A 15,011-nucleotide genomic window follows, 5' to 3' on the forward strand; every position below is an offset into this window, starting at 1 on the left:
ACTGGGGAGGCACACTGGAGGCCTGATGCGTGGAGCCGGTACAGGTGGCACCGGACTGGTGACACGCACTTCAGGGCGAGTGCGGAGAATAGGCACAGGACGTACCAGACTGGGGAGGGGCACTGGAGGCCTGATGCGTGGAGCTGGTACAGGTGGCACCGGACTGGTGACACGCACTTCAGGACGAGTGTGAGGAGCAGGCACAGGACGTACCGGACTGGGGACACGCACTTCAGGGCGAGTGCGAGGAGCAGGCACAGGACATACCGGACTGGGGAGGCACACTGGATGCCAGATGCGTGGAGCCGACACAGGTTTCACCAGACTACTAACCGGATCTTCTGGTCAAATGTTGAGCAGAACACACTTGCACAACATCTTTCTCATCTCTCCCAACTTCTCCATTGCCTCCCTGACAGTCTCTGGCTCTTCCCGCGGCTCAGCCGCCAGCTCCATGTGCCTCCCCCCCCCCCTCCCCCAAACAATCTTGGGGTTTCTGTGGCCGTGGTCTGACGACACGCTCCTCCAGAGTTTGCCATTTGGGCTCTGGCACTCTCCTCGGCTCGACCGGCCACCCCTTGTGCCCCCCCCCCCCCCCAAAAAAAAAATCTTTGGGTTGTCCTTGGGCTTTCTGTGGCCGCAAACCCTGGCATCGCTGTCCTCCATTATTACCTTCCGTCTGCCGCCAAGGAAGGGTTTCGCATCCACCCATCACTTCTTCCCATGTCCAAAACTCCTTTACCTGGTGAACACACTGCTTGGTCCTGGTTTGTTGGGATATTCTGTCACGTTCTTGGAAATGAGCGGACCAAGGCGCAGCGTGAGTATAGTTCCACATATTTATTTAAGTGAAACTAACAAAACAAAATTTACAAAGACCGTGAGGACGTAGTGCCCAAACACACTAACAATCAATCAATATCCCACAAAACACAGCTGGGGAAATAGCTACCTAAATATGATCCCCAATCAGAGGCAACGATAAACAGCTACCTCTAATTGGGAACCATATCAGCACCAACATAGAAATAGACATACTAAATCACCCCCTAGTCACGCCCTGACCTACTACACCATAGAGAACCAAGGGCTCTCTATGGTCAGGGCGTGACAATAGACAGATGAGTCAAAAGTATAACTTTTTGGATGACATTGGTCCCATTATGCCTGGTGAAAACCAAACACTGCATTCCACAGTAAACTTTATACCAATGGTCAACCATGGCAGTTCATGCTTGAAAACCAACAAATATCGCTGACTTAAAGCATTTCTGTATGCAGAGTGGGCCAAAATTCCTCCACAGTGATGTGGGAGACTGGTCAACAACTACAGGATTAATTTGGTTGGCGTCATTGCAGCTAAAGGTGGCACAACCAGTTATTGAGTGTAAGGGAGCAATTACTTTTTCACACAGGGGAATTGGGTGTTGCAAAACTTTGTTAAATAAATAAAATAATTAACTTTTTTGTTGTCATTTGTAACCTCAGGTTCCCTTTATCTAATTGTAGGTTTTGGTTGAAGATCTGATAACATTCAGTATGAAAAATTGAGAAAATCAGACAGGGGGGCAAATACTTTTTCACAGCACTGTAGATGGGGCAGAGAGGGCCAACATTCCTGCACCACTACAGGGGTAAACTACAGGGCATGTCATGTCGTCAGAGCATCTTGCTGTAGTTCCGACAAAGACAAGCTTTTGTCATGGTATCAGTGAAAGCATAAATCACATCAGGGTTCTTATAGTGTCCTTTCAGTGAAAAGCTGCAGGGTTTTAATTGTAGAGCGCTTGAATGGATAATGCTAGACGAGGGATGTGCAATGCTGGAACATAGCTACTGTAGGCCAGTTTGCCTTGAGCGTGGTGCTTCACTCATAACAATACCAGTGGGACACTAGTGATTTAACTCTCCTTGTGTATTGATGACAGACTCTCATGTCAGTGGAAGGTTTGTGTTATTAACAGCTCATATTTCACTCTGCTGGAATGCATGGCTGTCTCATTGAAAGCCCTGGCACAGGAGGCCACCTCTAAAACAGTAGGCTGTAAAGGTAAGTCATTTGTTGGAATGTGAAGGCTTTGGCCAGCCATGTATCACTTTTTTGTATGTTGCATGTAATTAGAAGGTCCTGTCAATACTCTTATTTATCTAATCTCTCAGATCTTTATAACTTTCTTGGTTTGTGTTCTTTTTTTGGCAGATGGGAGTTTGCTGCATGTTCTCACCATGGAAACAGATTCAACAGAAAGACAACAATACAGCTCACAGTGATGACGACTTGGCTCTGTATGTGCACAGACTGATGTGTCATCTAACCTGATGATAGGCAGACAGACAGTTTTAACGGACACTCACTGACGGCCGAATCATAACTTCAGATCTGCGAGCGTTACAAATGTTCGCACAATACTCCCATTGACATGAATGAATGACTGACGATGACAGGGGATTGATGCTGAAGAATTGTAGATACTGCATTTACAGTAGTAGGTTCTAAACTCAGTCCTTTGGGACCATCAATCATTTCATGTATAGTATTGTATAGAATAACTTAATTTTTTATGGAGCACAGAGACCTTTATTGGTGTGTGTGTGTGTGTGTGTGTGTGTGTGTGTGTGTGTGTGTGTGTGTGTGTGTGTGTGTGTGTGTGTGTGTGTGTGTGACTCAGCCCTGTGCCATCGACTTACTCTCTCTTCCCACAGGTAGAGCCCTGCATGCAGACAGACAGCCCCTGGTGGGTGAGTCAGTCTGGTTGAGGAGGCGGGACAGGGAGGGAGGGGGGTTAGAAGAGGTGATCCACCAGCTCCCTCCACAGGGTAAAGATCCTGTCCAAATATGACATCACTGACCTCCTAAAGGCCAAGCAGCTCTGCCAGTGTATGAAGGCAGAGGGTTGGAGCTGGATGGGGAGAGCGTGTATGTTACAGAGGGTTGGAGCTGGATGGGGAGAGCGTGTATGTTACAGAGGGTTGGAGCTGGATGGGGGAGAGCGTGTACCAACAGGGTCCTCCACCTCTACAGGTTGACAGCTGCAGGGACAAAGGGCCAGGGGGCCCCAGACTACCTGGCTGCTATGCTGACTTTATTTCCATCACACCCAGTTGGACTCCCCCTATTTAACAACATCTTACGTGAAGCCCATGGAATAACAAAGAGTAAAAATAACATCTCACTTTTCAGATACATTATTATAAGCGTTGCTGTCGCACTCCGTTTTAAAGAGCACAATTATGTTTTCATTGGTTTGCCTCTTTAATTAAAGCAATAGTAGCAGTACTAAATGTCTTAATTGAAAACTGTTTTTATATCATTGCTAGATTACAAATATTAGTCTAAACCTTCTCATAGGATTGTGAAGATTCAACAACCTCCCTTGCAACTCCCCAGTCAGAAAACTGGACACCAAGTCACTCTGCTTACTTATTATCTCGAATTACCCAAGAAGAAATAGTGTATCTGTAATTTACAAATCTCAGAGCAGAAAGAAATCTTGAGCAGGTTGCTCATGCCGGCCTGCCTTTCAAAATAGTTATGTGGATGGGTGTGAAGTAAAGTTCTTGATTTATTCATGGCGACAGATAATTGCTGGTGTCTTGTCATCTGTCAGAAACACTGGGCCAAGGGATGTTCCAAACTACAGTCAAAGCTTTTTGTGTTCGGACCATAAATCTGTCAAGCTCTGCTGTAAATCTCAGGCCTCTTAGGAAGCCTGTTTGTGCACTATACAGATGTAGGATCTTAAATTGATCACCCTGTTGGATGATAACGTTTCTGCAAAGCAGGACATTTAAAACATGTAGTGTATTTGAGGTTTAAAAAGGCTTCTGAAAATTGTAATTTCCACTTTGAAATTTCCAACATGATTTCTCCTTACGAAAAATGAATCAACCCCTGAAAAAATTCCATTAATTATAATCCACATAAAAAATAAAATGTCCTATTGACGCAGGATTATTTTCCTGCTGTAGCAAACTGGCTCAAATTAAGATCCTACATCTGTAGGACAATAGGCTATGACGCAGCACACTGTGCTGTGCTAGCCCCAAATCCTTTCCGCTACAAATTAATCAAAGACAGTGCTGGACTACCTGGTGCTGTAATTACAGATGAAGGGTGTGACGTGCTGACGGAGGGAATTAGATGCTTCCAATTTCTGATGGAGCAAATGAACACCCCACAGGTGGAGGAGGGAATGGAGATGTGGGTGCAGAGCATTAAACACTGGCTCTGTCTGCTAGTTTGCTTAGAATTTAAGATGGCTTGGGGCAGCAGCTCCGGTGACTATGCTGACAATGCTCATTCTAACCCCTTGTGAAAAATAAAACACTTGATTGACCATAATTTGATTGGAGTCCACTTGAATTGGCAATCTCAATTGGTTTAGATGGCATATATAATGCCATGATTTTAGGTGGAACAATCAAGGTGAAGTGTCTTGCTCAAGGGTACCTCTTTTTAACGGTCAAAAGGCAAGCTTTGGTCAAAGCCAAGGGCACTATGGCTACACAAGCTTCACGTTTTAATTTTTTTTATAAACAGTTGTTGTTGTACACTAAGAAGAGACAAGAGATGTAGAATGTAGAATTAGTATAATTAGACAAGCTTGAAATAGCACCACAACTTACTTCACAAGGTTAGGCTACTGCAAGATGCCTATGTTCTCTCAGACTCCAGAGAGCCAGTCCTGCCAAAACACTGAGCTTCAGTTCCCAGGATCAAAGTCCTCAGCTAGTATTGCATTATCGCCGACTTGTTCATCAGACACTCTACCTGTACAGGTCGTACATCCTCCCTTTTATCGTACATCCTCCCTCTCATCCAATAACTCAGTCAGTCCAGGATGTGGCTAACCAAGTAGATGCTTCAGATTCTCCTGGGATCATTCTGCTAAGATGACATCAAACTAGTGATGGCTGATGACATTAAAAGTTAGGGAGAAATTATGGATGAAAATGATGTTGATAAAAAAAGCTAATATGGTATATATGCAGCAGATATATAGTTTCATTTACAAGGATGATTTTTGAACGTTTCATATGTTTTTATCCCTCCCCTCAGATCTTAGAGGACCATCTTGAGAGGAGCCGTGTCTGCAATCAAACCAAGGGACAAGGGAAATAAATGTGAGAGGGTATAGTCTAACATTGAAGTCATGGTGACTCAGAAGCTCATATTGTTACGGGGATGAATTGATAGAAGATATGAAGACATGGGCAAAATAGTTACTCTTCACTGTTCTTTAGGGAAAGCTCTGACTGGAATTGTCTGGTTGTGACCCACCCACCTTTTCCAAAACCCAACCTATGATTAGCATGGAAAGGTTATGGCTTTTACAACTAATTTCAAATTATAGAGCGAACACCATGTCAGAGTGTGCAGATCTGTGTTTAAGAAACCTAGAAATTACGTCCTAATTGCAGAACAAGAAAAGGAAGGACAATGTTGTAATTCTCTCCTAAACAACTTTTTCCCCCACCAACAATAACTCTCTGCCTTTTACTTTAGCGTTGCAATGACATCGCTCTCACCATGTCAGTGCAGGAAACAAACGTAAAAACACCTTTGCATGACACAAACCTGGACATGGACATTTCTCTTTCAAATTGTTTATTTGACCAACAAGGCATTCTACATTGTAGGCCTCTACAAAATCGATCCAAATTAGCATCCCCAAACTGAAAAGTCAAGCTACGCCTATGACAGCAGCTTAAAGGTTAAACGTTGGAAATTCTATCGCTAAATGAGTGCATCAGCTGCTGAGTGGAGGACAGCTCATAATAATGTCTGGATTGGATCAAATTAAATTTGATACCATTCCACTTATTCCGCTCCAGCCATTACCACGAGGCCGTCCTCCCCAATTAAGGTGCCACCAACCTCCTGTAGTGTGCATAGCCATTTACACCACTTAAGCCAAAGCAGTTAACTGTTGGGAAGGCTCAAAACAAGCACCTTGTACCTCGTAGGCCTAATTGACTTTTTAAGCAGCGCGCTATAAACCCAGGCAGGAAGGAAACAATGTCTTCAATGACCTCTCAATGAGTGTGTGATAAGAGTGATGACCCCCAGCAGCATTTGGGCTGATATGATCAGCAGAGTCCAGTCTGACAGGTGAAGCTACAGAGCCTTAGAGAACAAGTGACGTTGTAAATCTACATTTTTTAAAATGTTTTTGAAAGCATGCACTCAAGCAGTGTAATGACAGTGCCTTGGAAGTTAAAGAAAAAGAAGGTCAATGTTCTTTTAGAGGAGATATATATCATTTGCCAGTGCGTTTGAACCTAAAAAACAAACATTGTAATGGGTATGTTTCATTTTGTAGGTATGTGTATTGCTTGAGGTTTGTCTTGTGATCTGTTTCTCATGCGGTATCATGTTAAGATAAAAAAAAAAAAAATCAGGTTACTCCTTCCTCCAGGAATGGAGACTGATATGGCCATGTGTTGCTTCTACATGTATGGGTCAATTATGTGCCTATACTGTACATGCCGCAGTAAATTATTAGAGGTATGACACATACAGTACACACAGTAACAGACATACAACACAGTTAGTAGCAGTATGGATATTCAGCTAGCGGGATATATGCTGCACCGGCAGGATAGAACAGCACACGAGGGGGGGGAGGTCTGTGCATATTTGTAAACAACAGCTGGGGCACGAAATCTAAGGAAGTCTCTAGATTTTGCTCACCTGAAGTAGAGTATGTTGTGATAAATTGCAGGCCAGACTACTTGCCTAGAGAGTTTTCAGCTATACATTTCATTGCTGTTTATTTACCACCACAGACAGATGCTGGCACTAAGACCACACTCAGTCAGTTGTATAAGGAAATAAGCAAACAGGAAACCACTCACCCAGAGGCGGCGCTCCTAGTGGCCGGAGACTTTAATGCAGGGAAACTTAAATCAGTTCTACCAAATTTGTATCAACATGTTAAATGTGCAACCAGAGGGAAAAAAAATTATAGATCACCTGTACTCCACACACAGCGACGCATACAAAGCTCTCCCTTGCCCTCCATTTGGTAAAGCCGACCACAACTCTATCGTCCTGATTCCAGCTTACAAGCAAAAATGAAAGCAGGAAGCACCAGTGACTCGGTCTATAAAAAAATGGTCAGATGAAGCAGATGCTAAACTACAGGACTGTTTTCCTATCACAGACTGGAACATGTTCCGGGATTCTTCCGATGGCATTGAGTAGTACGCCACATCAGTCACTGGCTTTATCAATAAGTGCATCGAGGACGTCGTCCCCACAGTGACTGTACGTACATACCCCAACCAGAAGCCATGGATTACAGGCAAAATTCGCACTGAGTTAAAGGGTAGAGCTGCCGCTTTCAAGGTGCGGGACTCTAACCCGGAAGTTTACAAGAAATCCTGCTATGCCCTGCGACGAACCATCAAACAGACAAAGCATCAATACAGGGCTAAGACTGAATCCTACTACACCGGCTCCGACGCTCGTCTTATGTGGCAGGGCTTACAAACTATTACAGACTACAAAGGGAAGCACAGCTTCCCAGTGACACGAGCCTACCAGATGAGCTAAATCCCTTCTATGCTCGCTTTGAGGCAAGCAACACTGAGGCATGCATGAGAGCATTAGCTGTTCCGGACGACTGTGTGATCACGCTGTCCATAACCGACGTGAGTAAGACCTTTAAACAGGTCAACATACACAAGGCTGCGGGGCCAGACAGATTACCAAGACGTGTGCTCTGGTCATGTGCTGACCAACTGGCAGGTGTCTTCACTGACATTTTCAACATGCCCCTGATTGACTCTGTAATACCAACATGTTTCAAGCAGACCACCATAGTCCCTGTGCCGAAGAACACAAAGGCAATGTGCCTAAAGACTACAGACCCATAGCACTCACGTCCGTAGCCATGAAATGCTTTGAAAGGTTGGTAATGGCTCACATCAACACCATTATCCCAGAAACCCTAGACCCACTCCAATTTTCATACCGCCCAAACAGATCCACAACAGGAACACTTATGTGAGAATGCTATTCATTGACTACAGCTCAGCGTTCAACACCATAGTACCTTCAAAGCTCATCACTAAGCTAAGGATCCTGGGACTAAACAACTCCCTCTGCAACTGGATCCTGGACTTCCTGACGGGCCACCCCCAGGTGGTAAGGGTAGGTAGCAACACATCTGCCACGCTGATCCTCAACACTGGAGCTCCACAGGGGTGCGTGCTCAGTCCCCTCCTGTACTCCCTGTTCACCCATGACTGCATGGCCAGGCACGACTCCAACACCATCATTAAGTTTGCAGACGACACAACAGTGGTAGGCCTGATCACCGACAACGATGAGACAGCCTATAGGGAGGAGGTCAGAGACCTGGCCGGGTGGTGCCAGAATAACAACCTATCCCTCAATGTAACCAAGACTAAGGAGATGATTGTGGATTACAGTAAAAGGAGGACCGAGCATGCCCCCATTCTCATCGACGGGGCTGTAGTGGAGCAGGTTGAGAGCTTAAAGTTCCTTCGTGTCCACATCAACAACAAACTGGAATGGTCCAAACACACCAAGACAGTCGTGAAGAGGGCACGACAAAGCCTATTCCCCCTCAGGAAACTAAAAAGATTTGTCATGGGTCATGAGATCCTTAAAAGGTTCTACAGCTGCAACATCGAGAGCATCCTGACGGCCTCTGACCGCAAGGCACTACAGAGGGTAGTGCGTACGGCCCAGTACATCACTGGGGCTAAGCTGCCTCCCATCCAGGACCTCCACACCAGGCGGTGTCAGAGGAAGGCTCTAAAAATTGTCAAAGACCCCAGCCATAGACTGTCTTCTCTACTACCACATGGTAAGCGGTACCGGAGTGCCAAGTCTAGGACAAAAAGGCTTCTCAACAGTTTTTACCCCCAAGCCATAAGACTCCTGAACAGGTAATCAAATGGCTACCCGGACTATTTGCATTGTGGGCCCCCCCAACCCCTCTTTTTCCGCAGCTGCTACTCTTTGTTTATCATATATGCATAGTCACTTTAACTATACATTCATGTACATACTACCTCAATTGGGCCAGCCAACCAGTGCTCCAACACATTGGCTAACCGGGCTATCTGCATTGTGTCCCGCCCCCCACCACCTGCCAACCCCTCTTTTACGCTACTGCTACTCTCTGTTCATCATATATGCATAGTCACTTTAACCATATCTACATGTACATACTACCTCAATCAGCCTGACTAACCGGTGTCTGTATGTAGCCTCGCTACTTTTATAGCCTTGCTACTGTATATAACCTGTCTTTTTACTGTTGTTTTATTTCTTTACTTACCTATTGTTCACCTAACACCTTTTTTACACTATTGGTTAGAGCCTGTAAGTAAGCATTTCACTGTAAGGTCTACACGTGTCAAATTCATTGCTTACAAACGTCATCTGCAGGGATATTGATTTATTTGTTGATTATGTTCTTCTACTTGTATGGGATATGTAGAGCAAAACATTGTACAAAATAAGCTATCAGCACAAGAGTGTCAGAGAATGTCGTAAAGAGGTAAGTGGCACCTTGGTGAGAGGAAGAAGATTGCTGCTGCCACTAAATCAAACCATGAAAGTTTCCTATTACAGTATCGTAATTCATTAATTTAGACAAATGGTTCCTCTGCTCACATCAAAACTGTCTTTCACCTCTAACAGAGGAAGGGTTGGGGGACGGGGATGTGGAGGAGGTGGGTAGGCCGTGGAGGAAGAAGGGGGAAACAGGGTAGCAAATAGAGGCCAAGCAGCACTTGAGCCAACAGTGATTACAGGTGATAATTGTTAAATATTTTGTGTTCTTTTCCCCCAGCTTTGAAGTCTTGGCCCTTGTCTGTTCAAGTCCTGTTGGCCACTCAAGCTTGATTTATGACAGTTTCACGCTAGACATCCAAATTACACTGTACCTTTGTCTAGCCATGGCAAGGTAAGAATCACTCAATAGAACGTGGCTAATTGTTGCCGTAGAGATATCTGATGTTCATGTCACATATGATGATAAGTGTTTTTGCTCAATTTTCTCAGCTATAAGGTGTAAAGAGGAGTTTATTGATGTAGCTTACCTGATGAAGTCACTACATGTCAAGCGTGAAACCACAATTAGTCATTATTTTCGCTGAACACCCACGATATTATACTTTAACTGTGACAATAAAATAGTGTGGGTGCGAAATAAGTGAACTTTGATGAAGTGATTCTTTGTAAGGTTCTTTGTAAGGTTGATTTCTAACATTGCCATTTGATGATAGTGTTATAACATCCTGATAGCATTTTATAATATGTATAATATGTATTTCCAGAGCAAGTTTATGTTAATCTCTTTCAACTACTGTGTGTGCGAGACTTAGTGAATCACAACTACTGCAATGCTTTCTCAGTCCTAAAAAAAACTATTCCTGAGATGTAAAAAGTGACTCATTGTTTTTAAGATAGCATTTCTATCTGTCAGGACATTCATACTCAAACATTTGCCTACAGAAATTTCACAATGTCTTCTAAGCACCATTATTTTTAGGGTACTCATTATTTTTGAGATAACATTTCTACTGAAATATTCCAGACATTTCACAAATGTCTTCCCTCCAACAACATACCATGTTTTTTTTCACATTGTTGTAATGCTGCTGGATATCATCACATGTTCATGTTCCATTGTGACACTGATAATGCTAATAATGCATCTCAGAAGTAGAGCAGATCCTGCATGACTGGGGAGGCTGGCGAGAGGAAGGGGTGTGAGTGTCTGAGCAGTTGACTGATCCTTCTCCTGTTTGCCCCCAGGGCCCTCGTAAACACATAATACAACTTTGCTTTTAGGCAAGCCTTCCTACAATGTGACACATACAAAAAGACAAGTCTTTAAAAGCACCTCTCACCTGTCAGAGCCATCCACAGGTATGAACTGACTCACTGGAAGGAGCTAAGAGACAGTAGAAGGATAAATATTTGGAAAGGTGGTATGGCTGAACACTAGCACTGTCTGCCGTTGCATTGGAGTCACGTAGGATAGAACCGGAGCTTGGAACTACCAGCCAAGAGGAGTTTTACTAGTTTTACCTCAGCTTGGAAGGTAAACATCTACCGTGTCTGCAGAAAGAGGCACCAGTGACAGACATGAGCCTGTCTTCTCAGAGTACAGTACACAGGAGGAGTGTGGGCACCAGACCAGCCATGAGCAGCCACGCTATTCTCACCAAGTCAGAGTTCTCTGAGGAGGAGCAAGAGGGGATTCTGCTGGGTTTAGATGAGGAGGAGAAGGACAGTGGCAGCGAGGACAGTGAGGCTGGCTCAAAGAAGTCTTCAGAGTGCAAGGGCAGCACGGCCGGCAGCTGCCCTGATGTGAAGAGACGCAGTCGTCCTGTCCGCTCCAAATCCCGCCGTGTGGCCGCCAACGTTCGCGAGCGAAAACGTATCCTGGACTACAACCAGTCTTTCAATGCACTGCGCATGGTGCTCAAACATGACCTCAACGGCAAGCGACTGTCCAAGATCGCCACTCTGAGACGTGCCATCAACCACATCTCTTCACTGACCGTCTTCCTGCGCTCCCACCCCAGCCCCAGTGCCCTGCCAGGAGGACATCCACCCTGCACCCACACAGAGTGCCTCAGAGGGCAGCCCTCGGCTGGGATTGAGGAGGCCATGCTGGTCCTGGGGAAGGATAGGGAGAGAGAGAAGGGCTTCCAGACCCCGGTGGAGACCTGTCTGCAGCATAAGCCGTTGCATTGGAGTCAACACCACCAGCAGTCCCTGCAGGATCACGATGCCCACAAGGCTCCCATCATTCTGCCTCCAGAGCTCCAGCTCTACACAGACACCCCAGGACGAGGACACCACAGCCCTTCGTGCCTGCCATCCCCATCCTATGCTCACTTCTCCCCCACTGAGACCCAGTTCTACACGCCCTCGCACCCTCACGAGGAGTTGAGCAGCCCCCCGTACCACATCAGCAGCGAGTGGAGTGGGGGGTCAGGATACCCGTTTGGAGTGAAGGCCACCTGTCGCCCGAACCACACTGACAGCTTCTCAGACTCCTCTCCTGCTGTGCCCTTCACATGGCAGCTGGGTTACCTGCAAGGCTCAGCTGGCTACCAACAGTTCCTTACCATGTACTGACTGAATGAACGCAAGACATGAGCTCTAGTGGAGGGCACCAACGTTAAAGTCAACAATGATGTCAAACAGAGGGAAGCTGACGTGTATATGTCTATGTATGTACTGTATGCATGGGATTGCAATGATGGCTTTGGCTATTTGGCTTCGCAAGGGGATTTCTTAGTAATGTCTTACACTTGTTTAAACAGATTGACAAAAGTGTTGATGAAATTAAATGTTACAGCAGAGTACAGTATATGTTTTACCTCCAATAGTCCCTAAAAGCGAAAGGAATGTGTTTTAACATTTTATCATGTGCTCGTAAGGCAGAATATAATGTGCTAAATATAGCTACTGAATGAGCTGTATGAGTTGTTAGTCTTAAAACAGAGCATGAGGGACTAAACACAATATACATCTACATTTTTGTTTACCTGAGCTTTGTATGTTTACATGAGAAAGATGACTGTTTTCTCAATGAGAACCCTAGTGCTTCCTTCCCCTGCAGCACAAACCTCAGAAAAGCAACTTGTAGTAATTCTTAGTCAGAATTGTGCCTATGCAATTTGTATTTTTGTAAGAATTGAAAAATAATGATGTAATAATAAAGAGAATTGAACATGCTCTGAACATTATGCATTGCCCATACTTAAAACTAAATGAATACAGGCTTTGTTACTGTCTGGAATATTTCTAACATAAGATGATTGTTTATACAGTTGGGCTTTATTGAGAATTATTTGCATGGTTTCTTACCCCTGCGTCTCTCCTTTACAACACCCCCCCCTCCCCCTCTTCTCCTAGACACTGAATGTTCCACTCTGTTTCTCATCCTGTAATTAGCATTGCCAACCTCATTGCCTTTAGGTTAATGAAATAATTATGCATGTAGACATCCTTGCAATGTAATTGACCTTGAATTAAGCTGTTTTGAGAAAATCAAATGACGCCGTTTCGGATTCTCACCAGAATATGAAAACAATGTGTGTGGAGGGGGGTTAGAGGGAGTTGTTTATGGTACAGCTATACCGGTCCTTTACATCCCTGATTCAGGAAGGCCTGTGCCATAAAGTCTCTGACCTCTAAGTGCTTGTGAGTAGATGAGCAATTGGCAGCATGCCTTCTCTTGTCACAAAGCAAGAAAACTCACTGGTGAATGAATGCCTGACGTGTGCAAACAGACGAAACGGGCCGCAGGAGAGATATGATCAAGGGCAGGTATAGAGTAGGTCGTAGTCAGGATCATAACAAACTGATTCCAGTAAAAGCAAGACAGATCAGGAAGCTGATAAAGGAGGAGGAACAGAGGTGAAGGGCTTTAGTCTACTAGAGTCAAGGACCATTCTCCCTTACTACTGTAGTTCCCCCCGTTTCCTATGGATGTGAAACACAGTATTTTCCAGACAGAGACAGACAGACCTAAACTGAACTTGTGTGCCCTTTTACATACGAGCTGTAATTAAATATGTCTCCATAACATGACTTGACAAGCATATTAGATACTTACATCATCTCTAGTTCAAAAACCTTATCGACCATTTCGTTTTTACTGTTAGTGTCCTCCAGAGGGCAGTCACATCATTTATACCTTCTACTTGGAAGACACATGTACAGTATGTATAAGTCTGAATCCTGAAAATGTTGTGTAGTGTTAGATACAGATATGGAGGGTGAGGTCTCAATATTACAGTGGTGATTATGAGTAATCTGGTCGGTTGGTTTATTTTTATAGTTCTGCATTGCTGTTGCCCTATCCTCGGCCACCCACCCTGGCTTCACTCACATTAACAGTGCAGCCTTGCTGTTGCCCCATCCTCAGCCACCCACCCACCCAGGCTTCACTCATAACACCACAAGATTTGGAAGGGTGGCTCGCAAGACTACTGTTTCCCCAGAAACCCCCATACCTGTAAGGCTTTATACAACGGGTGGGTCTAATCCTAAATGCTGATTGGGTAAAACTTTGTCTCAGGCCTAACAAACACCCGTGCCATTATATCCTCCAAACACCGGCTTCTCTGCCATTAGAATTGAAAGAAACACTCATACCTGCTGATATTTTGCAACAAAAAAAACACCAGAGTCAAGATCAACAAGGCTTCTGTTTGCAGCAAATGAATCTCAATGAAGCTCAGAATAGAAGTGTGTCACAAAACAAACAATACCTTACAATGATTGTGTGCAAAGAACTGAACTAAATAGTGTGTGATAATGACATACAGGTGTGTGAACAGGTGATCAGAATTCAGGTAATTGGTATCTGGAGAGTGAGCTGCGTTCAGGGGATCTAGGTGTTTGAGAGTGTGAGCTGGAAAGTGAGCTGCATTCAGGGGATCGACGTGTTTGAGAGTGTGAGTTGGAAGCAGACGTTACAGCAAACATGTTGCCAGAGTAACAATTTCAGTTGAATGATTTGAATGAACATTCCAAAATGTTACAGTCAAACATCTAACAGCTACTTTTTGTAAGGATTACTGTGGCTTTTTAGCGACAATATTCAGACTGAAAACGACTTAGCTATTCCTACTAAAAATAGTAGAACTTCTAAAGTACATGGCCACTTGATTATTTTTAGCTGCAGTTTAGAGCCGAAACAGACACTTACTTTCGCCGCACACTATCTTCTCAGACTGTTAGCGAACGGTTGCGGCTAACACAAAACAAATGGAATATGTTAGCTAACTTTAGCGAACTATTTCCATTGTTGAACGCACCTCAGGTTAGAAGCCAGACACAACAGTGCCACAGGGAAAATACCTGGCCAAGTGTTTAATGTGGATTAAGATGGTAAACACCTGTGAGTCAGTCATGTGCCTCCTTGTACCTTGTGACAGCATGCATGCTTAAGCAATGAGGAGTTCACGACTATGGACAATCTTGGGAAAAGCTAACTACA

General features: G+C 44.5%; 1 protein-coding gene across 1 annotated transcript; it reads left to right on the forward strand.

Moving 5' to 3' along the window:
* The first annotated feature begins 10,918 nt into the window (after positions 1 to 10,918).
* LOC106613054 (class A basic helix-loop-helix protein 9) lies at positions 10,919 to 12,745 on the forward strand. Its single transcript, XM_014214938.3, has one exon. The coding sequence runs from the start codon at positions 11,135 to 11,137 to the stop codon at positions 12,134 to 12,136; it is 1,002 nt and encodes a 333-aa protein (XP_014070413.1). The 5' UTR covers positions 10,919 to 11,134; the 3' UTR covers positions 12,137 to 12,745.
* The last annotated feature ends 2,266 nt before the right edge of the window (positions 12,746 to 15,011 follow it).

This window comes from Salmo salar, chromosome 09 (genome assembly GCF_965601325.2).
Source record: "Salmo salar chromosome 09, fSalSal1, whole genome shotgun sequence".
NCBI lineage: Eukaryota > Metazoa > Chordata > Actinopteri > Salmoniformes > Salmonidae > Salmo > Salmo salar.